General features: G+C 39.2%; 1 protein-coding gene across 1 annotated transcript in view; it reads left to right on the forward strand.

Annotated features, from left to right (window-relative positions):
* Positions 1 to 343: 343 nt before the first annotated feature.
* RNF17 (ring finger protein 17) overlaps positions 344 to 24,325 on the forward strand; it is a 45,042-nt gene continuing 21,060 nt past the window's right edge. Inside the window, exons 1-20 of the mRNA XM_052671289.1 lie at positions 344 to 512; positions 636 to 724; positions 1,311 to 1,384; positions 3,372 to 3,430; positions 4,924 to 4,979; positions 6,280 to 6,376; positions 8,288 to 8,368; positions 9,202 to 9,302; positions 10,043 to 10,214; positions 11,455 to 11,531; positions 12,191 to 12,265; positions 13,232 to 13,500; positions 16,146 to 16,223; positions 18,430 to 18,591; positions 19,744 to 19,933; positions 20,404 to 20,560; positions 21,701 to 21,891; positions 22,465 to 22,603; positions 23,089 to 23,242; positions 23,956 to 24,071. Of these exons, the coding sequence (XP_052527249.1) occupies positions 645 to 724; positions 1,311 to 1,384; positions 3,372 to 3,430; positions 4,924 to 4,979; positions 6,280 to 6,376; positions 8,288 to 8,368; positions 9,202 to 9,302; positions 10,043 to 10,214; positions 11,455 to 11,531; positions 12,191 to 12,265; positions 13,232 to 13,500; positions 16,146 to 16,223; positions 18,430 to 18,591; positions 19,744 to 19,933; positions 20,404 to 20,560; positions 21,701 to 21,891; positions 22,465 to 22,603; positions 23,089 to 23,242; positions 23,956 to 24,071 (2,328 nt within the window). The 5' untranslated portion in view covers positions 344 to 512; positions 636 to 644. The remainder of the gene's footprint in view (positions 513 to 635; positions 725 to 1,310; positions 1,385 to 3,371; positions 3,431 to 4,923; positions 4,980 to 6,279; positions 6,377 to 8,287; positions 8,369 to 9,201; positions 9,303 to 10,042; positions 10,215 to 11,454; positions 11,532 to 12,190; positions 12,266 to 13,231; positions 13,501 to 16,145; positions 16,224 to 18,429; positions 18,592 to 19,743; positions 19,934 to 20,403; positions 20,561 to 21,700; positions 21,892 to 22,464; positions 22,604 to 23,088; positions 23,243 to 23,955; positions 24,072 to 24,325) is intronic.

Below are 24,325 nucleotides of genomic sequence, written 5' to 3' on the forward strand. Positions count from 1 at the left end.
TCTCAGCGGTCTATTCTAACCCTAACGACTCTGTGATTCCTGTTCTGAAAGAAATGAGAACGTGTATGGAAAATAGTAACCCCAAAGTATGACTTGACGGCTCTTAGCCTTGGCAACGCCTCGTTTTCACCGAAGAGCCTCAGCCTTTGCAGCCGACCCACGGTGGGGAAAGGGTGAAGGAGGAGGCGAGGCCGGGCAGCACCTCACAGCGCCGCGGCGCACTCTTCCCGCGCGGCCCACAGCAACCGCCTTCCCGCCTCGCTGGGATTGGCTGCGCCGCGAGCAAGGACGGACGAGGCTCTCGGTGATTGGTGGCGCCGTCAGTGCTTTGGTGCGCGATCGGCGGTGTGAGGCGTGTGGGTCGGTGTCGCCGTGACGAGCGCTGTGGAGGCGCGGGTGGTCCCTGGGCAGCCCTGCGGTAGCGGTGGGGCTTCGGGCGCCGGCTGAGAGGAGAGACCGCCTCCCCCCGCTCCTCTTACATTCAGAAGGCTTTATTTTCAAGGATAACACAGGTGTTTTCTAGAACTGCGTCTCTTCCCTTAAAGCCTTGCCAAGGGATGCATCCAGCAGTGTTGGATGAGAAGTGTGTGTGCGTTGTGCGCGTTTGTCATTTTTTTCTTTTTTCCTGTTGAAAGTGTGACGACATGCTGCGAGGAAAGCAGGAGAGCCCTGTGGATGGCGGTAATGCGGAGGAACAGAAGAGGAGAAAGCTGAATGCTGTCAGGTGTGTGCCTTGGAGGCTGGTGAGATCAGTGTGACCGAAGTTCTGACAGTGTAATTACTGGGAAGCAGTACTGAGGGAATGTGGATAATAATGTCTGTGCTGGGCTGTGAGAGTACTTTCTTTTGTAACATTAGCAGTCAAGTATACTTGAGCACTTAGCATTTAGGAGACTTGGGGGAAAGCGTTGTGAATGTCTTGGGATGTTTTCAAGTACTGAGGTATTGGGATATGAGTATTTTACATTGATCTGAATGTATCCTGCAAGTAGATAGCTCTGTTGGTAGGTTCAGTATATCATTAGTTAAAATTAGTTAAATCAGTTATACAAGATAAATGTGATTCATACTGTTACACAGTCAGTTTCCTAGTGGTGGTTGTAGTGATCTTGTTCCTTAAAACCTCCAGTGCTGCCTTTGTGGGTGACGAACTGTTAGTTTGTGGTTTGTGGCTCAGGTACTGAACCTTCCTTCCTCCTGTGTAATGCCATTTGGTAAAACTGGGCAAGCTGTGTTCTAAGAGGGCTGGAAATCACCAGTGTTTGTGTTATGTTGGTGTCCCTAATGGCTTTAAACCTGTATTTCTGAAGGCAATGCCTTAAGATTCTAGAAGAGGACAGCGCAGGACCAAGTTGCAGGAGTGACTTGAGTTGTATCTCAAAAGGTATGAATATGAAAGGTAAATTTTTGGCTCTCTTATTTCCAGCAGTTTTGCATGGTGCAGTGTTTATTATTCATTCACCAGCCCTATGGTCTCCCAGTGACAGTAGGTAGGCTGCAAAATGTGATTAAACTTACTTTGATGCCTTCTCTTAAGAGCAGTAAATTCTGTTGAGTATGTGCATGTGTAGATACTTCATAAATCATGAGTTTTTCTTAATATAGCAGCATATTTTGAATATGTGTTTTCTTTTGCCTTTTTTATTTCCACTTTCATACTTTTGTATGTAGCAGTAATATTATGCAGTTAATCATACAGATAATACCCTAGTCATTAAATACGAGTAAGTTTTCTGTAGTTTCCATATAATTTTTGTGCGTATTTATGTGTGGATTTACAGAATGTATGTCCAACCTTCAGGCTTGGCTGGGCCACATTGGGTAAAGAGGAATTGTCTTGGGCTGGATAAACGCGCTCTGAAAGTAATGTTTCCTATTTATTTCTATGGAAATTAGAACAGCTATGAAGAGCATGATAACAATGCTTGACAGAGCAAATTCTCAGCTGCAGAGCTCTGTCTTTCAGTGCAGTCACGACAATGAGCTTGGCATTTTCCCTAGCCACAAACAAGAGCCTGTGTGCTTTGCTTGTAACAGTCTGCACCAGTGGAGGTGACCCATTGTAACCACTGCTGAAATGCGTCACCCACTGCCTCACCATGCTGACATGCACTGTTTGGTCTTCATTCAGCAAGCATCAGTGAATGTCAGTGGGTGCCATTTTTTTTAGCATGGAGGAATTCACTGATAGATCCTTGCTTCATATACACTTCCATGTCAGATGCCATTTTGTCAGACCACCTCTCTGCTGCCATCTGTCACATGGCCACAGATGTAACAGTATTGATGAGAAGGATCAGCCTCTACTGCCGTAGCACCACTGTCTGCCTCTGATGTTGTGGGCCAACAACATAAAGTAGGAGACGTTAGTTTTGAAGCAGTCCTGACAAAATATAAAATGTAGCTCGTGTATATAGGTAACAAAACTTATTTTAATCTTCACTGTTCTTCTTTAAATTAAAAAAAAAAAATCAAAAATGTAAAACAAGTGGGATATTTGACCTTGTTTTTTGAAGCTAATGAGTCAGGCTGGTTCAGTGGAAGTATCTGCAATTCTAATTCATAAGCTGCTCATTGGAGATTTTTGACTTTTTACTCATCTGTGTATTATTTCATCCGTGAAAATTATTCTTCATGTATGTGTGTAATGCCAAAAAGCCATGACATGAATGAGACGTGGTGGTGAAGCAAAGGATGCTTGTAGTTAACAAAATATGCAAGATGCTCTCTTCTGTTAAGAGATAACTGAAGTCTGATAAAGAGACATGATTGGATTACTGAGTAGAATGTCTAATTGCAGCTCTAAATGTTCCAGATGAAAATGTGCAGGTATTCATATCAATTGGAAACAGTGTCAAAAACATTTATTTATTTATTTATTTTTGTGATCTTCAAACCTTTTTTCATGTTCCTTCATTAAAACAGGAAGCACGGCTGTGTATTCTTCTCTGTTCAGAGCGCTGTGTTTAGCCAGTGTCTCAAAATGCAAACAACTATTTGCCATCTCTCAAGCCAGCACTGCCCTCCCTGTGCGGTGGTTTCAGCCACCACAGTGTTAATAGCACACTGACTGTTTGGTTGTTGCTGAGCGATGGGTGTTTGCCCAGTGCTGCTGTGTGGTGTAGAACAGCTGCCACTTCACAGGGGTTTGGGTGGCATCTTGAGCCGTGCCAGGCTGTGTGTCGGATGTGCCAGACTTAAGATTTTCATAATATGCCATCACAAATGTGAGTGTTCAAATTCCTGTTGACTTCACTAAGTTTATGTGCAAAACTGCTGTAGTGATTATGTATTCCTGATTGTCTGAGTAGTTAAGATGCCCTCCAATTTAAATCCTCACAGTCAAGTGCTGTCTATGCTTGCTTTTGCAGAGTTGTGTGATGTTGTGCACAATGAAGAGACTAATTTCTGGGGTTCCTCTTCTACAAAAGTAGGTTGATCTAAAGCTTTCTGTTCAGAAGTCATAGTGATGCTCTGAATAGTGGTATTACAAGATTTTCTAGGTTGTTGTGGAATGTGGTTAAAGTAAGTTCAGCTCCTGACAGAGATAAATGTGTGCTGTCTGTGGCCTCCAGCTCTCCAACAGAGTCTTTGCTAGCACATCTGTAAATGCAGCATAGGTATACAATTAGCACCTGGCAAAGTTCAAAGCCTGGTTTTAGGAAAACCTGCTCTTTACAGTTGTTGTCAGTGTTAATTGTTGCCAGCTCCATTCCACTTCTTCATTTTGCTCATAACTGCAAGAAAGGAACTGATGTGTGTGTGTTTAAAATAGATAATAGTTCTCCCTTTTCTGTCAATTCCAAATAAAACGAGCTGTTGGAGTGGGTCCAGCGGGGAGGGCTCAGGGATGATCAGAGAGCTGGAGCACCTCCCATATGAGAACAGACTGAGAGAGCTGGGGCTCTTCAGCCTGGAGAAGGCTCCAAGGGAACCTTATTGTGGCTTTCCAGTACCTGAAGGAGGCCTACAGGAAAGCTGGGGAGGGATTCTTCGTAAAGACAGGTAGCAACAGGATGAGGGGAAATGGCTTTTAACTGGAAGGGGGTAGATTTAGATAAAGGACCAATTAGAAATTCATTCTTGTGAGGGTGGTGAGACACTGGAACAGGTTGCCTGGTGAGGTTGTGGATGCCCCCTTGCTGGAGACATTCAGGGCCAGGCTAGATGGGGCTGTGAGCAACCTGGTCTACAAAGAGGTGACCCAGCCTATAGCAGGGGGTTGGAGCTAGATGATCATAAAGGTGACTTTCAACCATTCTATGATTGTGTTGAAAAAAATTATTAAAAAACAAACAAACAAACAAACAAAAAAAAGCCACTTAAAACAGTAGTGTGTGCCTTACAAATATCTCCCTTCTAGCTTTTTTAAGAAAATGCTGTACTTGTAATGCAGAAAGGATTTTCAACATTCTGATAGCATTTTGGAAGAAACCCATGTTTTGGACAAAAACTCAGAATATTTCTTAGGTGTTTTTAATGTATCTGAAAGATAGGACGTGGCCATTCTGCTATTTCCATTGTGAAAGTCAGGTTTGGCCAAATTGCAAAGCACGAATACATTAAGCCTTTTTTATTCAATTTTATTGAAGTTATTTTAGTGAAGTTATTGAAAAACAAGTTTACATATGCAGTTTGTCAGGAGCATTTATTAGTTTTGCGTAGTAAGGAAAAGTACTTAGTAAACAGGAAAGGAGCATTTGACTTCTACTAGGAACGTTACTTATCACAAGGAGAATGATGGCTACAGAACTTCAGCTTGAGATCTGTTTTCTTGCACCACTGGTTGCTCCTGTGAGCAGTGATTGCTGTGAAGCTTGGTCTCATAGAAATGTGTACAGGTAGCGTGTTTTATGTTTGTTTTTTTTTACTGGGATTTATATCTGTATTTGAACTTGTTCTGCTTTTTCCTTCTGACTGTAGACCAAAGCAGATGTTAAACTCGGACTGTATGATGGCACCTCAGAAAGGGTAGCGAGGTAAACCTTTTTTTCATGTGGTTAGATGCCACGAGGGGTGGGAGGGGGTGGTTAGGAATGACTTGAGTGTTTTCAGCAGCTTTTTGTTGACTGACTTCTTGGATCTATGGTTTTAATTAAAAATTTAAGCATGTTTGTACTAATGTGTTCCCAGTATGGCTCTTCAGTGCTGCTAAAAAAACAACTGAGGGCATCAGACAAGCACTGAGGGCCTCCTGCATTTCTCACCTTCAAATGCAAGTCATATTTCATTGAAAGGCAAAAAGAGTAAGTCTGGTTTGGCTCTTAGATCTGAAGGTTTTGTACGTTATTAAGGGTAACTCCATGTTAAGGACTCTGAGGGAGAGTGGAGAAGTGCTGGAACCCCACAAGCACTGCATCACTGAGGTGTGTCCTCCAGCCCCTCCTGTGCCTCTGCACCTTCTGCTTAGGTGACCACTTCCAGCTGTGAAGGTCAGATGACAGCAAGGTTCTCTTAAGGTCACACTTAAATTACATTTATGTCCATAGCTTACCTGAAAGTGAACTTCAAGAGAGTATTAAAGAGATGGTGTGTTTCCCGTAATGCCATTGCCATGGAGGTTCATGTTGATAGAAATAAAAATAGCCAGAGATGATCCTTAAAGTCCCTTAAAAATTATCTAAGATATAAGTGCATGTAAGATATCGCTGAACTTCAGAGTAAGGTGCACTTACTTACGGCTGCCTTTGCAGTAAGGTTCTCCAAGTTCTTTTGCAGACCATTAGAAACAAGCTGAGTGCAAGAACAACTGGTCCTTCCTCTGCAGTTTGGTTGGTTTTTGTAGGTTGCTTTTTTGAGAGTCTTGGAGAAGAGCTGGGATATGTCACTATGAGATCACTGAAGAGCCTTTCTACAATGTCAGTAGATTGTTTTGAGATAATCTGTCATCTATTAGATTTTTAACCCCTTCATTGATATTTGATGGGATATCTAAAAGAAAATGTTAGGGCAACAAATGAAAAATAAATGCTGGAATTTTAGTAGCCATACATGTTACTTTCATCTAGAGTGAAGAATCATTACTACCTTGGAAGCTTTTATTTTGCCTTGCCAAAATTGCTCTATAAAATAGTAGATGCTACAGATCAATTTTAAGATGATACTGGTAGGAAGGAAACTTCAAAATGAAGTACGTCTGGTGTATCACCATGTAAATTCAACTCTGTGTACGTGTGCTTAATTAAATGTTTGGAAAGACTTAACTGACCATTAAAATTTTGGGGGGAAGTTTATTTTATTGAGAATGTGTAGGTTTTTCCTTGAAGTCTTGTTTTGCAGGCCCTTCAGGTCTGTCACTGGAGAGAAGAATGTTCAGCGCTTGGTTTCCTCAAGCAATGGGCAGAAGTCTGAACTACTCGTTCCACCAGGAGACACGGTGTGTTGATGTTCCATTTCCTTATATTTGCACTTAATGTTTTTGTGTGCATGGTTAATACTGCATTACTTAAAACACAAAAGTTTACAACTTCAGTAGTTCTGATTTGATGTGGATTTCAAGTGCAACTGTTAGTTATGAGGTAACAGTGAATTCTGCGTGCACCTAACAAGATCGTAGCTGAAGAGGGTTAATGTGTTCAGCTGGCTGTGCTGTTACGTATTTTGAATCTAATTTGGAGAAAAAATTACAAACCTACACACTCTTGAGGCTTTTTATTATTTGGTTGGGGTCTTTTTCTTTCTTTTCAAACTCAAGGCTGCTGCAGGGCATGTGCAGCACATTCTTAAAGGAATCTAGTAGTTTCTCATGGCAAAAAGGCAGGCAGAACAGTGTTTGAATAAAACAGTGTTTTAAGAGAGATGTGTAAGTTCTCTAAGCAGCTGAATGAAATTTGTAAAGTTTCAGGCGGGGTGAAAAAATTTTATATGTATTTTAAATTGACAATTAAATAGGAATTAGTGGTATAGCTTCTGCCAGTCCTATTTTTTGCATGGAAATCATCCTGTAAGGTTACTTTGAAAGCACGTTAAGTTGAAAGTGTCTGTTTTGGTTTCTTATGTAGTTCTTGTAGCAGTGCACATTAAAGTTCGAATTTTTTTCTGAACATCTCTGGAATGCCAATAATAAATAAACCAAATAAACCTTAAACTTCGATATGTTAATGTTGACAAAATACTAAAGCAGATGGCCTTAGGTCATCTTTGGAATACCTTCAGTCACAGATCTTAAGTAATTCCATGGTATTTCAATGTCTTCAAAAGAAGAGTGGCGTTGGTTGGCATAGGGAAGTGTGACTTGGAGGGTTTTCAGAGTATGCGATACAGTTTAGTAGCTTAGTGAGTAGTAATGGTGACAGGAGGAGGGTTGGACTGGATGATCTTGTGGGTACTTTGCGACCTTGTGATTCTATGATTCTGCCAGTTCTCTGCTCTTAAAAAGGACACATAATTGATTTGAGCTGTTGGGATATAGGTAGTTGAAAATATCTTCCAGAGATGAAGGTATAAACAAACGTCCTCCGTTAACTACATGTCAGTGTGAATGTTTGTCTCTCCCTCATCATGCTGCAAAGGTGGTGCTTCCTTTCTCCTACCCTGGCATTTGGTTAGAAGCAGAACTGTTCCAGGTTTTCAAACTCAAGTTTTAACCTCTGTCTGTTGTGTTTGTTCTCCTTAATTGGTAAGGACGAAATTCTTCGGAGATTGAAGATATTTGCATATTAAGTTGAATTTTGGCAGAATAAGTTTGTTTTCTAATAGTGTCAGACTTACTGGTGCTTGACTTTTTTGGGACATCCTAAGCAGATGTTTTGTTCTAAGCAAAGTGCCAGAGCTCTAACAGACCCCTTAACACAAGCTTTAGCATTGCTCGTGGCAGAAAAACGCACTTCTGTATGTGTGTATTTGCTTCTATTTCAATCAATAATTCAAATACTTGTTTTTCTTGCATCAGCATCACACTGGGAACTTGTTAATTTTCTTGCTGTTGTTGTTCCTGGTTTTACCCCCATTCTCCCTCCCCCTCCAAAAAATCCATAAATACTGCACTTTGAGAGGACTGCTGTATTTTTTTCTTTCTTCAGTTTGGCATACTTCCTTTGCTTTGTGTTAGTCATTTTGCTTTGGTTTTCCTTCATGCGCTTCATGCATTTGCTTCTTTATTTTTCTGTGTGCATGCATGCATGCAAATAAACGCTGTGTATTCAGCAGAATGTGACGTAGATGCCGGTCCTTTGGAAGATCAGTGGCAGCCAACTCAAGTGCTCGTCTGTCAAAGCTGCAAATGGGCTTAGCCCATGTTATCTCCTAGTCGCGTAAGCAACTCATTCATCGGCGAATCTTTCCCTAGGAAAATGAAACTATAGAAGATATTGATGAAGCTTTGTGGGCAGGCGTTTGTAATCTCAGCTGCTTACAAGATGCACATGAGGTGGGTGAGAACAAACATTTTGGGATTTGCTTAATATAATATTAGCCAAGGTAAAAGCTTTTTGTTCTGAGTACTTGCACACAAACACGTTGTTCAGATATGCTCTTAGTGGCTTTGTTTCAGCATCTCCTGTACTTAGGTGTTAACACTACTACTGTGGGTGTACTGCATTAAGCTCCAGGCTGAATGGAGCACTTGACCCTGTGCATAAGTTGAAGTTACTGGGTCAGTCTGTACATCAAACAGAGCCGTATATAAGCTAATCCTTGAGCGTTACGCATTCTTTTCCATGGAAAAGCTTGCATTTCTGTGTCTGCTATTAACTTATATTTTATGTGTACTGTAAGATAGACAGCATAGAAATGTTCAGTGATCCAAAAGCTTAAAGCCAGACTCATTCTAGTAATCATGGCATTGAAGTGTCCTTAGGACCCACCCAGGGCCACGTCCAGGCAGCTATGGAAGACCTCTGAGGAGGAGAATGCACAGCCCCTGAGCAGCCTGCGCCTGGGTTCTGTCACCCACACAGCACAGAAGGGCTTCTTGTGTTCAGAAGAAACCTCCTGTGTGCCAGTTCCTGTTTTTGTTTGAAATTAGAAGTTAGAGAAAACAAAAAGGGTTACTAGGCTCCTAACTATTGTTGTATATTATTTATGTAATCGTCTTCTGATTTCTTCTTTTATAGAAACCGCTGTACACTTCCATGTACCTCTGCTGCTTCTCACTGTCTTTCTGTTAATTGATTCTGTTCTGTTTTGTTCTGAATTTAAAATTGGAAAAAAATAACGTGAATAATAAATAAATACATGTTTATTCCATGCTGAATGAAATAGGTACTGAAACGCTTGGAATTGGAGGTGAAGCAAGAAGGAGGCAAAGTTTCAGAAACTCTGGATAGAAAACTTGATGAACTTACTACTTGTATCCTGTCAAGGTAGTGTTCCCTTCTGAATAGGATGTGCAAGTTGTTCCAAGAGCTTTTCAATGTTCTTCAAAACAATTTGATAAATCTCTGCTTTAGTTTTTCTGCAGTATTTTTACTTGTTCATAATTGTATCTTAGTTCCTGGAGCTGGTTTGCATAGTTGGAAAACACCAGCACATGCAGCCTCTGTTTTTCAGACAAAGAAAAAAAAAAAAAATCTCTGGTATTAATGATCATTTTAACAGCAGGGAAAGCTTAAAAAAAAAATAAAAAAACCTGCTTTCTACAAATGTTGACAAGGACAAACCCAAGGATTCTTATTCCCTCATCTTTAAGAATATTTGTATTTCAGATTTATATATAGATACTTAAAGTGCTGTGTGCCTTTGTACAAAAGCTTAGTAAAACATCTAAAAGGCAGATCTTAAAACTCTTGAGTTGTAAAATCCAACAGTTTAGTTATCTACTGGATGTTATGGAATATTCTGTAGGCTTGAGTGGCATTGTGATTTTAAATACGGAAAGAAAAAAATGATTTATCCAAAGGAAACAGCTTTTCTTTATAAATTCTCTTGAAGTTCTTTGCTTTCTGTGACTTCTGTATTGGGTTTCTATGCTGTTGTGTGAAGAAAACAGTGTTTGTGAGTTGCATCCAGGTAGTATAACCAGTAATTGTATTTCATAGTCAAGAGTTTGAATCTGATGTGATGAGTGCTTAATAAATTTCTGAAAGTAAAGTTTTTAATACAGGAAAAGGAAACTGCATGCAGAATTAGTGAAGAGCATGGACAACTACAGTGTTGGTATTGCAACAGCTAAGCGATACATAGAAGAGAAGAAAAAATGCTTGATTGGTGCCATTAGGATCGCAAAGGAACTAAAAATTACACCTTCTGTAAGAACATACTGTGACCTGTCTCAGGTAGGGAAAATTAGGTAACAATACAAATCTGAACGTGAAAGTTTTCATCATCTGTTTTTTGTTTCGTTAACTTAAATAATGAGGTTTTTGCAGTAATGTGTTCTGTACATCTCTGCATGCACCCTGCCAGTTCAAGGGTGATCTTGGCCACGAATTTGAATCTTGCTATTGACATGAAACAAAAAAGATGATCTGTGCTTTACAGTGCTTCCTTTAATGGCTGCTGGAGCAGAATGAGAGGAAACTAAGAGCTTTTCAGTGAAAGGGCAGCGTTGTCATGATTTCACACTCATCTTAATCCTTGTCCTATCTGGAGATCTCCAGCCTCCTCACTGAAATATGCCAAAATTCAGTATGCTCTGCAGATCCTCCTGATTCTAGGCCTTCACTTCCACAATTCCTCTACATTAGAACTGTTAGTTACAGAAATGCATGGTACCTGCAGTACTGTATCAGACCAAAGCTCCATACAGTGAGGTCACCTCTCTTTGCCAACAGAGAGGGAAAGATGTGTGGAGGGATTATCTGAATTGAAAGGTTGATTTCTGTAGTGCATGGGCCTTCATGTGTATGTCATGTGTATGTTTGCATATGTAGTGACACTTTGTTCCATGTTTTAATTCTTAAAATGGAATGGATATTGAAGAACTTCCTCTGTTATTCTAAATTGATCACCTTATTATTGCATTTGGAGCTTTTTAATCCTTGTGTTAAGCAGAATTGTGGAATCGTTATTTGTTATTCATTAGATATTTTTCCATGCAGTTTGATTGTTAGACTGTCATATTTTCTGCATCCAATGCCACTTCCCATGTGCAGAAGCTTGGTGTCCCACATCTGACCCAAGAAGGAAATCTTATCCCTTGCACCTTTTTTTTGGCATTTGTTCTTAACTTTGTTCAACCTAAACTATGGGACCTGGCACCCACAGTTCTCCTCCCATAGGCCCACCTTTTTGTTTAGTATTGCCTTCCGAGTTGCTGTCAGTGCAAAAGAACAATCCAACTCTTGCTTCCAGTTACATGCTGTGGTTACAAAATCCCCGACTGAGTGTTAGTAATCCAGGAAGACCTACCTAAGAGCTGGCTACTGCCTTCTAATGAGTGTGTTTCTGGGTGGTTTTTTTTTTTTTGTAGAATTAAAGGCATTTCATTCTGACTTCATCAAATTGTAAATACAGGTTCTTGCATGATTTGCTTTTTTGTATAATACCAACCAAAACTGCGCTTGCTAATTTCAGGTTATTCGTGATTTGACGTTTCCAATTGATACTGAGCTCTCAAAAGTGAAGAGTTTGAAGGAAAAAGCAGTTCCAAGGTAAAGGACTGAAGTGGGTGGTATATTGAGAGCAAAATGGACACACTGTTCTTTCAATTGTAAAAGCTTTTCTGTTAATAGTAAAGCAGCAGAAACCAAGCTGATTCATTTGCACGGTACTAAGAAATAGTAGTTCAGACATACACAAATGCTGGAAAGGCACAGTTGCCTTCATCTGAGGCATCACGAGAAAGCACGTGAAATGTACTGGTGTGTAGAGAAATACGTATGTATTGAAAATACCCTTAACAGAAATCTGCCCCTTCTAAACTTCGTCCCCTTCCCTTGCGACTAGAAGTGTGAGGGGCAAATGTTGAATTATTATACTTGATATCCGTCCTAACCTGCTGCAAAAATGAGTGCTTCTTGGTGTCTGAGAAGAAATCCGTGGTGATGCGTGAGGTAGATGCAAAAACTGAGCAAGGAAATGTTGGAGTGCCCTGTGCATGAGAAATAAAAAGCAAGGGAGGGCAGGAGAATTGCTGTTACGCGTGTGAAAACAAATGAGCTCAAAGTTCACAGGAGTGAAAGAATGACCCTGTGTTAAAGTGTCTCCTTCTGCCTGTGCATGACAATTTTGTGCCAAAAAGCATCACGTGTATTAAACTGCTAGTGATACAGACATTTGTGGTGATGGCTGTGATGGTTTTTCTCTCGAGATTGTTCCTGAGCACAGATGAGATTATTTCGTTCTTACGAAATATGGGGAAGATTGAATGGGAAACATTGGTATAGTAAGTATTTCTTAATGAAGAGCAATAGGTACAATAATTTAATAAGTACAGTCATTTAATCTTTCTGTGGCTATAGAGAGAGTGAATGGAAAAAAGCTAATGCTTTGTAAATACATAATGAACCAAACTGAAATCTGAGTTATTTATGTTTCAGTCAACACTTCATTAATCCACTTAGCATTTCAGTTTCGATGCTTCTGTTGTGTGGAAAAAAAGAAGTACAGCTATTATCTCCCTAAAGCAATTAAGCTTTCAGTATTTTTTCTTATGCTGTGTGCTTTTCAGATTTGGTGTTTATTGATAACAATAGAAATGTTTATCACTTCAGCATGTTGAAATTGGCTCACATTACTGTAAATAAATCTCTCAAATCAGTGGCAAATACTAAAATTTGTAATGTTTTTGCTTTGTAATCTGAACTTTGGGTTATCACAGACACAAATAAGTGACCTAAGATGAGTAAGAAGAAAAATACTTTCAAGATTACAATTGCTTTTATGTTATTTGTCTCTTGGATTAATTTTTTCCTGCAGCCTTAGACAAAAACTTGAGAAAATGAAATGGACTTGTTGTGAGGGCTCCTCCAGTTAGCTCTGGTTATATTAAAAAGTGTTACTACATGCTGTAACTGCCAGTAGTAGGACATCTGGCAGGCCTTTTGACTTTAACGTGAACTGTCTGTCATGCTGCCAGTGTTTTCCAAATACTTCATGTTGTGTGTACTCAGCTGGGCCCAAGAATATGTACCCAATAGGTGCCAATCTTACTTAGGTTTCAGAAATTGTGTTGCTGTTCTGCTGTCTTGATATTCAAGCACTATATAATACAGTTCATTTCAGCCAGCATTTATGAAGTGCTTTTAGAGTAGAGTTTTTAGGGGATGTTGTCTTAATAAAACCTGCACTTTGACTCCTGTGTTTCTCTGCAAACAGACTGGATTAATTTATCTCATTTTCCCAAATGCAGTGAAGGTAATGGACAGCGTGCTCTTGCCTTTGGTGACAGAGAAAAAATGCCACGCTCAGATAACCGGTTACCTGTAGAAAATATGGTTCCAGCACATAAAAGAGAAAGTAAAGAAAAGGCTCTGGCTAATAAACTTGGTATTTGTGAAGGAGTGAAAAAGGTTAAGGAATCACTTCCTGTGGTACCTCATCAGAATATTCATGCTGTATCCAAGTCTCCATCCAGTCCTGATGTAATAATAGAAGAAATATATGAAGATAATCTAGAAAGTAAGCTTTTCAATACCTGATGCTTTTAGTTTTCAGATGTCAAACGTTTTTATTAGTTGTGCTTATTGCTAGCTCAGAGCAAAGTCTTTATGATACTTGTATTTCATTGTCTTTGAAATACTCCAGTACCTTTTTTTGGTGTCCTTCTTTAGCTTAGCTAAGCAAAAACTCCCAGTTCTCCTGAGCAGGAGTCACGATTGACCTCCCCCTGAACGGTTTCTTGCCTTCCTCAGTCATTTAGGCCCTCTCAGACTTTCTGTCGCTGGTTCTTGGAGGGTGCAATTCTGGCAGTTCTCTGGGCTTCTGAATCTAAGGCATTGTCATAACTGGCAAGTACAGTTAAGTTCTACAGTTTGTAAGGTTTTTTCTGGACTCTGTTATTTACAAAACAGCTGGGAAGTGACCCTGCCTCCGATGGGCACTTCTGAGACTGAATATGGAGTGCAGCACACAGTTTTGGACCCTGCAAGTCTCTGGCATACTTGAGTGAGTCCAGCAGAGCCTACCAAGCTGGAGTCCTGGAGGTGCACAGTAGTAGAGCAGAAGGTACTAAGAGCAACTCGGAACATGAAAAATTCCACTTAGATAACAGGAATAAAAATACTACAGGGGTGAGCAGTAACTGGCATGGCTGACGATAATGAGAAGAGCAGTTCTCATTTAGATTTAAAAATATATATCAGAAGTCACAAGGAAGGTGAATATTCTCAGGCAGTATAAGCCACTGATATTACTGAGGTGGGTGGAGCAGTTTGATAATCAGGAGTGACTGTCCTTTGAGATTAATGGAGTGGCTACAGAATTTGTGGAATGCCCAGGGAGTATTTTTTGATAGTTTGCTGTTGAAGTGGGAAGGGACTGAAATTCTGTGAACTTTGAATGATACTGATCTGTTGCCTTCAGTAACAGCCAGGTTAGTACTGATGTAGTGACAAGAGGCTGTTAAGAAAAAGTTAGGATTAGGGTTACAAATGATCTCAGGGAATGCTTATGGAAAAATAGATTATCATTTGATACTGTTGAATCCAGTGTGTTTCAGTCAGGCAGAAGATGTTGCCTGTACTCAAATTGGAAAATGGTTATTGTGACATCAAATCTTCAGGAGATTTGATTAGTGTTTGTAGTGAATCATAGCCTGTGGCTGCCAGAGGCTTTTTTATGAACAGGAAAAGAGCAATAATGGTAGATGAGATTGCTTGCCATCTTGTAATAAGGGTATTGCATGACTCACTGACTTAAAAGAAAATTCTTAGAGCAGGAAAGGGTTTATTTCTAGAAGCCAATCTAGCTAAACAGATAAGTTTTATATTTGGGGTTGGGTCTCATCCTTTCCAAAAGCTTTTCTTTCCTCAAGCTTTTCTGAACAGTACTGAGTGATAGTAGTCTTTTTCATTGCCCTTTGGCACTCAATTGTAAATTGAGGCATTTGTGCTTTACAGATGTTGATACCTGTCAAAGGTCTTGCATGTGTGCTCCATCAGTGAATAATTTAGCCTTTCTACAGGGCCTAAATGTGTGTATTCTTAGTCTCTGTTCAGAGCTAAAAGAATGTGATAGAGAAATATGATGATGATGATACACCCTTAGGTTTCTGTTCAGCGATCTTGTTTCCCCCTTTGTTCATAAGGGAGTATTAGTTTCTTCAGCTTCCAGTATGTCTGTTTCCTGAGAGCAGAGGGATTACTGCCTATGTTGGCAGCTTCTGTGCTCTCTCTGAAACAGTAGAATTCAGAGAATACACTTTTTTCCATTCGCCTTGCATTGAATTGCAGGTAAATGGAGGTTACCAGAAACTAGCTATTCCTGTCACTGAACGCTGAAGATTTTAGCTGCCTGTTGTCACTCAAATGATGTCTTTGCAAGGGTTCGTGATGTGGTAGATGAAAACTTCTGCGTCAGCCGCTGAGTGCTGTACTGCAGATAAATGCGGTCGTTCATGCTTCAGAGTGCCTTCTAGAAGTATGCACTCCAGGGGCATTTCTGTTGAGTTGCCCACAGGAATGACAAGCTTCTCCCAGAGCTGAATCTTAAGGTCACTTCTGTAGGCAATTTAGGTATGACAGGAAATCCTTCTTGCAGCCTTCAAGGAAATCTCCAGTGATGTATGGAAGTCTGGAATACAGAGTATCTGTACTTAAAGGCAAAATAAATAGCCAAAAGCTGTAAAACATTAAGAAACTGGTGAAAAGCCAACAGCAGAGACTGATGAGAGAACAGAAGATGTTAGGTGACATTGGTGGCCTTAACAGCTGCTTGTAGTCATGGATACAAGTGTCCTTGGAGCTCCATGCACATCTGTACAAACACTGTATGCCTTTCTTGAAACTCAAAATGGACTAACTGTAGTTAGTTGAAAGGATGCCTGTTTTGGGATAGAACAATGAGGTGTGGTTGTTTTTGTTTTTTTTTTGAGACTTTTGTAGAGTAAGTGTGTATCATTAGCATGCTGCAAAGGCAGAAAACATAATTTCTGATGGAACAAGCAGATGCAGTGTAGTAGCATGGATACAACAGTTAGGAAATTTTGATGGTTTTGTAGCTTATTACTGTCATGTGCATCACTTCTCTTTATTTTGTTGGCTGATTTACTCTGTGTGTATAAAAACTAACATTAAACTTTTTTTTTTCCTCAAACAATGAAACAGGATTTCCCACAGGAAATCATCATGACAAACAGAGGAAGAAACTTTTCAAGAAGCAAGCATACTCTGAGCACAGAGCTGGTCAGTTGGTTTTGTTTTGGTTTTTCTTTCCTGTCAGGTGAACAGATAGATGCTTTAAAAAAAAAAAAAAAAAAAAAAAAAAAAAAAATGCACCCTCTAAGCAGCGAGGCAGAGCTGTGGAACTGCTTACAGAGTTAGACATACACATCAGCATTCTAGTTGAGATCGGGAATGTACTAAGAAACAGATTCTGATTTTGGCTTGTTAACGTGTATTTGCTCACATGTAAGATCAGTGGGTCATATGAATTACTTCCAGTTAAACCAGTTTGGGCATTGCTTATCTTGCTGATGTCATTCTTTTACTCTGCAAAGGTGCTCTTTGATTGTCTCACTTCCAAACTATATTGTCTTTCAAGATCATAGAATGGCCTGGATTGAGAAGGATCACAATAACCATCTAGTTTCAACCCCCTGCTGTGTGCAGGGTCACCAACCACCACTCCAGGCTGCCCAGAGCCACATCCAGCCTGGCCTTGACTGGCTCCAGGGATGGGGCATCCACAACCTCCTTGGGCGACCTGTTCCAGTGTGACACCACCCTCTGAGTGGAAAAACTTCCTCCTAGCATCTGACCTAAACCTTGTACTTAATTGGAAGATGTAATACATCAGCTCCTAAGCAACTCTTGGAAGCTCAGCATTGGCAGTGTTCTCAGCACATGGTAGACACTCAGTGTATCAGTGATCTTGTGGGCAGTTGGACCCACTTCTTAAATCAGTAATTTATTGAGTTATGAACTGTTGCTTCTTTCCATGTATGTTTAGTATTCTGAATTATGAGTGAACGTGCACCAGACTGATTATTTGATTACTTGATTCACAAATTCTGTAGGCATCATTGAGTATAAGAAATAGTGATAAAGGTTGAGTAGAGATCCCAGTGTTGAGGAAGAAGGAAACTGACACAGAAAGTTGATAGAGGAGGAAGCAGATCTCAGTCACAGTATTAGCAAAGAAGAGATACTAAGAAACTGCACCATTGTTTCTGCATTTTTAACCTCACAATCATGTAAAAGCACTCCTAACCTATCCATTTAATCTCAAGTAACTTGTAAATCCACTGACTGCTCTATAAGAAGACTGGACAGAATGGTTAGAAGATGGTGTCTTCCAGCATGGGTGATATGGAAGAGTTAGTGTACCTGGAGGTTAAATGTTCTGACTCATTTGGACTTCAACTTACATACTGTTCTTCACTGTTGGAGATGTCCAAGAATAATCCTGGGTCTGTTCTGGATGCTGCATTTCCTAAGTTTCAAAAGTACAGTTCAGTGTACTTTCTCTGGTTTTGAATGTTGAATTCTTTATATTGCTTTTGGCTGTGGTTGGTCGTGGCTCACTGGGTTCTTCAGATTTGCCAGTTACCTGCACCCAAGCCAATTGCACAGGTGACACTGGATGCAGTAGAGATGGCAGCTGTTTGTAGTACTGACGCTCTCCAGTCTTTGCAAGTATTGTGTTGTAAAATACCCTTGCAGGAACTGAGATGCTGGGCTTCTAAACCAGTCATTCCTATCCACTCCCTTTGGTGACTAGCTTTAAAAGGATAACTCAGTATTTTGCATCTCAAATTGAAAGGAGTTAACTGCAACACATAGGATCAGGATGCTGAGTCAGAAGTAGTGTTGTACAGAAGAGAATCTTTAAAATAATTGCAGGACAACCATGACTGCCAGAGTTCAAGGAGCTTTTTGGCAGTGCTTTCAGACACGCAGTTTCATCAATGCAAAGCCAGAAGTTTGACTCAGTGATCCTTGTAGGTCATTTCCAACTCAGGATGTTCTTTGGGATATTCTTTGATCTTCATACGGTGACACAACAGCTGTATGAAAGTCCTTATGATTCCTGCTCTTACAGATAGGTGTATTAGGCTCTCTAATCTACTTTCTAGAAGCCTCTTAGACTTCTGTTAAATAAAGGGGATAAAAGATCTGAATTACCTACTTAAGATCAAGAGGCCGTTTTGTAAGAAGTGAGACAGCATTTAGTTTTGTGGAGTAGTTTAAGGGAGATAAATCTTAGTGATCAAAAGAGCAGATTTAGTCTGGCTGGAAGTACATAACTCATTTGAAACCAGTAGGAGCAAACTGTTCTGGGTTGAAAAGTGTGGTTATGTCATGATTGCAATGTAAGCCTAGTCACGTGTGTAGTAATATCTATTAGAACCACTTGAATGGTGTTTTATGTGCTGTTTGTCCTGCTCAGGTTCAACAGAACTGGTGTTTGTAAGTCACGTTGTAAATCCGTGCCACTTCTATATTCAGCGATACTCACAGAGGAGAGAAGGTGCTTTTTTGGAGATGAAATTGAATAATTTCTGTTGTAATAAAAGTTCGTATTTCTTGGCTTCGGATGTTTTGGAACCAGGTAAATTGAATGTTTCAAACATCTTTGTAAAGCCTGAATTAGCTTAAAATACTACCTTGCATAATGTCATCTTTAGCAAAATATTTGTTCCTTATATCTTCCTGTTTTTTATTTATTTGCATAGGAAACCAGTGTAGAATGTTCAAAAATCTGCAATTAATGGGGGAGTGGAAGGCAGCATTATTCTTTACTGTTCTGAAAGGTGGATTTAAATCGTACAAAAGAAAATTACGGAACAAGAAAATGCATCTTCAATTCTTCAATAATTTCAGTGCTTAAAGTAACTAAAATTGTGACAGACAGGTTTCCACTGCTGAAACTTTCCAGCATTGGGTGGTACTTTTTAACTACTGAGGTCTTTTTCAGTATACAGATTTTAATGACTAGACCAGATTAGTTCTTTGAATACTTCACTAAGTCTGTTTTGTCTTAATGCAAGCTGTTTTCCTTTCTGGGGGATAGATGGTTTTGTTTACAGTTCACTAACAGGAGAGAAACTATTGGAAGTAAAAATGAAGAACAGTAGAATAATGCATTGCTAAATCATTACAGCTGTTTTCTGCCTCACATGTTGGTATTTCTAGAAGGTGTTCAGAGAAGTGACAAGTACCTTATAATCCTGAGTTGGGAGTTTCACTGAAAATTACCTTGGAAAGTATGAATAATTTTATTGGAGAGATTTTCTTTGTGAATTTTGGAGATAGCACACTCAAACTCTCGGTTTTATGCAGAAATAGGAACTTGTAGGAAGGTGTAAATTTTGGAACCTTTTGATGTTATGAGGAAGTGGTTTAGACTTTTTTCTTAAAAGAGTTGGGTTTTATATAAGTTTTGACTGTATTATTTGCAAATGAACTAGACGTTAATTGGTTCTGGCATTTCGGTAGAAGATGCGGAACGCTTGCCAGAAATGATTTCTGAGTACAAGCCAGCCACCTGTAAGCTGTGCAGACACCATGTAAATGAATGTGGGGAGAGCTTCTGACAGATACCAAGGCAAGGTTATTAACATCTTTATGTCTTCATTTTAACAGCACCTCTTGCATTGAAGGTAGAAAGCAGTGGAATGTTTTGAAGATGTGTAGTAATACTTAAAGAGCAATATAGCTGTAAATCCTTAATTTACATTTTTTATTATTTGTTTCCATAAAGGCGTCAGAGCTTTTATAAAGAGGAGGGAAACCGGAATGTGGTGCCGTGGAACTGTCACTAAACTAATTCCCATAAAAGCTACTAACAAGCAGAAGACGGGTGGTCCAATGAGATGCAGAGTTTGTGATATCGCAGTGATTGAAATATTTCTGATCGATTTTGGGAGTTCTGAAGTATTTAATTTCTCAAGGTAAAGTGGGGGTTGTTCATCTGCAATGAGTGTCCTTTGGCTGTTGGTACTCAAGAGGATCTCTGTGAAGAAACAAATCTTCAGCCAGCCAGTACTCTTAGCACAGGCTGCTGATGGGGTATGCACGTGGCACTGGTGTTCTGTACGTAGCTGTTGCCCACAGAAGAAAAATGGGAGGTTGTGTAAGTAGACAAGTGTACGAATGTTCACATATCAACATGTGTAACTTGGACATCTGTTGCAGAGATGGAAGTCCTTAATGCTTAAAAGTGGAGAAATGCATTTATTCAAGTGCTAGATGTTACAGAAGTTTCAGTATTACGGTGTTATGCCAATTACTACAATAATGACCTTTTTCTCAAGTTTATAATTTTGTTTGGGTTGTTTTTTTGAAGGGGGGGAGGTGTTTTTTGAGGGTTTTCTTGGCATTTCTTTCAAGTTGGTACTATTTTTATTTCCACTGGCTTTAGATATGCTCCTGCTGATCTCGCTGCTCTACAAACTATGCAAACTGATGACATTTGCTTGCTTATGAGGAAGCCTGATCAACGTATTGAGGCTGAACTTGCAGCCATTCCTCCCTTAGCAGTACTGTGTTCATTGAAAGATATTGTTCCTAAAAATGCAGTAAGTAAAAGCTGTTTCTACTACTGGATAATGATATTTTTTTTTTTTTTTAAGATTCATATTAAAGAATTTCAGTGAACAGTATATAATTCTCTTATTCCAGTGTAAACTCCTAAGAAAGAAAACTCCTAACAGTGTGTGTGTTTTTATATGTATGCATTTATATGTATATATGTACTTGAAAAGATTGGTTACACTGGTTTATTTGGAAGCAAACATACAGCAGTCTGTCTTTAAAAGCCTCTGGATTTATGGATATATGTCAGACTTCAGTCTCTTTTCTTTGGCTCTAGGCTTATCAAATTGAAAGACAAATTATAGAACTTATTTCATGCCTGGCTGACAGCTATGTGAAGTGACTCAGGATTTTTAAGATAATTTGTTCAGAGGTTTTCCTTCTGTTACTTCAAATTTTGTGCCACAGTTTATGTGTGATGCAGTTGTGTGTTTCTGACGGTATAACCCCAGGGTTGTTTTATCATTTCTTCAAGGTTTTTTGCTTGGTTGTCTGTTTTTCTTTTTTAACCTGATATTTTCTGAAGTGCTCTCAAGAAGGACAGATCAGGAATAGTTTTCACAGGTCTGGATAAGATGTTGTGCATGTGCTTGGATCCTAAGATCCAAAAAAGAGAGATGTGAAGTGTCAAATGAGAAATGCTTTAGTTTGATCCAAGGGAAGTAAACTTAGAGGGGCTGCTCCAAGGTAGATAAAACATCAAAAAGGGTGTTGTGGAGAGAAGGAATGTTCAAACTGACTGAATTGGGTTGTGCATTGGTATGAAGATAGAAAAAGAAAAGAACGAACTTTCAGACAAATCAGGAGATAGGAATGCAAATCATGAGATGAAACAGCATATGGCTGTTCAAGTTTATCTATCAAAAAAAGTCAGGGGGAATGAAATCTTGAGGTTTGAGTTTAAAAGAAGCATTGCAGAAATTGCATCCCCGAGATTTGACTCAGTTTTACAGTTAAAATATTTTAGAAGTCCTCATAAAATACTGTCTTGTGCTATCGGATCAGTGCTGACATGAAATACTGAACACTCTTCTGTTCGTGTGCTTCTGTGCTTACTTATTTTTTTTATGCTTTGTTTGACAGTCTTAGACCTCTTCAGTAACTCTTTGTTCTTTTTAACATAGAGTGAAGGCTGGGGAGAAGAAGCAAAGAAAATATTTCTAGGAATGGTAAATAATAAAGCTGTTTTAATGACGGTATTTAGAGAAGAGGATGGCATTCTCTTTGTGGACTTAAGAAAACCTCCATGTAATAAAATATGCAGTGACATGCCCACGTCTCTCAAGGATACGTTGGTTTTTTTAGATGTGGCAAGGTATATGGTCTCTTCGGGTCTTTGCTCTTCTGTCATAGATGAAAATGGCATACTTGCAAAGTTTACAAAGAAAGTTGTTTTGGAGGGTTAAGAGAGCAGGAGTTGCTTTGGTGTTTGGGTACAGTAGTCTGCAAATCTTCAGGAAATTCCACTGCAGACAGAGAAGTGTGTATATTTGAATGTAACTAGCTGTGGTGATAGTAGTGGGGGATGATTTTTAGGGCTTCTGCACTAAGTGTGGGAAAGAAGATTTTTTAAATGGTTTTGGCAGTGTGGAATTCAGTGGATGGTGGTGTTTTTTAGTACGGTTTAAATGTACAGTGCTGCTTCCCAAATAACAATATTCTTAGGAATCAGCTGCCATACATCACTATTGCTGTGGCAGGAAAAGCATTAGGCTTGGTGGCACAGACTGAAGAGAGTTCAAGCTATTCATGTGACTGTGGAACAAGTTTTTTTGTTTTTTTTTTTTTGAGATCATATTTGTTTCTTTGCAGTGAAATCAACACGAGTCTAAAAGTCTTCCTTCTCAGTTTTCGCATAACTTATTTAAAATCATCTTCTTCACCTTAGGTTTAAATCACATCTTCCCAACCACTTAGAGAATAATACGGTGTTGCAGTGTAGTGCACCTAAGATGCCACAAGAAAGAGACGTGTTCTCTGTTACAGTTTGTCGTATTAATAGTCCAAGTGATTTTTATCTGCAATTGGTAAGCTTAGAAATGGGGTCTGTACAGATATTTTTATATTGAGTTAATTATGAGCTTCAAATGAGATATGATATCTAGTTAATTTCTGTTATCAGTTTAGAATTCCTGGCATTAACAGATGAATTCCTAGAATCCTAGATTAGAACCAGCAATTTCTAGAATTCCACAAAGATCGTCTTTCTCTCTCTCTCTTTCTCTCTCTCTTTCTCTCTCTCTTTCTCTCTCTCTTTCTCTCTCTCTTTCTCTTGTATTAATTTGTGCGTGGGTACGTAGTGTTTCTTTCCTTGGAGTGGTGGTTGAACAGGGCAGTAGTGAATAATTCTTAGGCTCTTTAGTTCATTTTTCACGTCCATAACTACCTTCCCAGATGATGTGACTGAGTGCATTACCAGAAAAAAAAGTATCCCTTAAAAGAGCAAAAATAGAATTATAAGAATCAAGAAATGTTTGACATATCACAGAATGTTTAATTGTTCTTATTTTAGGCAGGTAGTCAGGTGGGTTTAGCATTTCCAGTGAAAACTGAAGAAATACAAGAACATTGGAATAGCAAAGACAAGACAATTGCTTGCCCAGTTGAAGGCCAAACTTGCATTGCAAGACACAAAAGTGGCAACTGGTACAGAGCACAGATCATAGGTGAAGTACTGATTCTTTCCCTGTAATGCTGAGTTTCAGAATCAGATGTGATACTAGAGCAGAATTGCCCTCTAGATATGAGAAGGAACAGATACTGTTTTCCACTGGATAGTCTTGTGCTTATAGCTGTGTCTGTCAGTTCAGGAGCACTGATGTGTGTTTGTTTGGTTTTTTTTCACTTAATGAAATGTTTTATATAGTCTAATTTAAATAATTAAAATACTTTTCATTGTCAGAATCTGGCTGAAATTCTGTCATATAATTAAATACTGTTTCACTGAGCATTACAGTTTCATCTTCAGGTTTGTCTGTTATATCCAATCTGGAATTGCAGTTGGTGTGGGTTGATAATTTCCCACAGTTAGTCTCCAAGACATGAGAGGCGAGAGGAGAATAGTGCATTTAGTTGTGGTGATCTCAAATTTAACTTGCCTGTATGCAAACTTGCATATGTATCTACTTGTAGTTAATGTGGCAGCATCTTTGGAAATGATGTGTTGGGTTCAGAATGCTAAATCTTATTGTTTCAGAAATTGGAAAGAGCTAGCTATTAAAAATAATACAGTTGTTACATTAGCTTTTGGAGTACTTGAAAATACTGTGTTTTCATTGGGGTGGAAATTACTTTAGGATTCTAGTGCTTAAGCTAAGACTTCATAGTCCTTGGTGTTAATAATTTGATTTTGTCTGTGGGTTTTTTTTTTTTCTTGAAGGGTTGCCACATCCTGAAGCAGTTGTGGTAAAGTACATTGACTTTGGCAGCATTGCTAACGTACCTCTTAAAGACATACGTGACACAGCAGATGAGTTTCTGAGCTTTCCAGGAAAGGTAAGCAAGTGATTGCCCAAATTAAATACTGAAAATAAATAGAATCCCAAGGGATAGAAAGGGAATTACAGAACTGTTACAGTCATGCAGTAAATAAAATGTGAAGCAAGTTCCTTGACGGATGGGTTTGTGATACAACATTTTAAATGTTTTTTGGGCGTAGATTTATAACTTTATTTTGGTAATTAAAAAAATAAGATGATTGGGGTTTCAACTGAAATCTAGTATTACCTTGGGGTAGGTGGCGTATGTAT

This window comes from Tympanuchus pallidicinctus, unplaced genomic scaffold (assembly GCF_026119805.1).
Source record: "Tympanuchus pallidicinctus isolate F22 unplaced genomic scaffold, pur_lepc_1.0 scaffold11, whole genome shotgun sequence".
In the NCBI taxonomy this organism is placed as follows: Eukaryota; Metazoa; Chordata; class Aves; order Galliformes; family Phasianidae; genus Tympanuchus; species Tympanuchus pallidicinctus.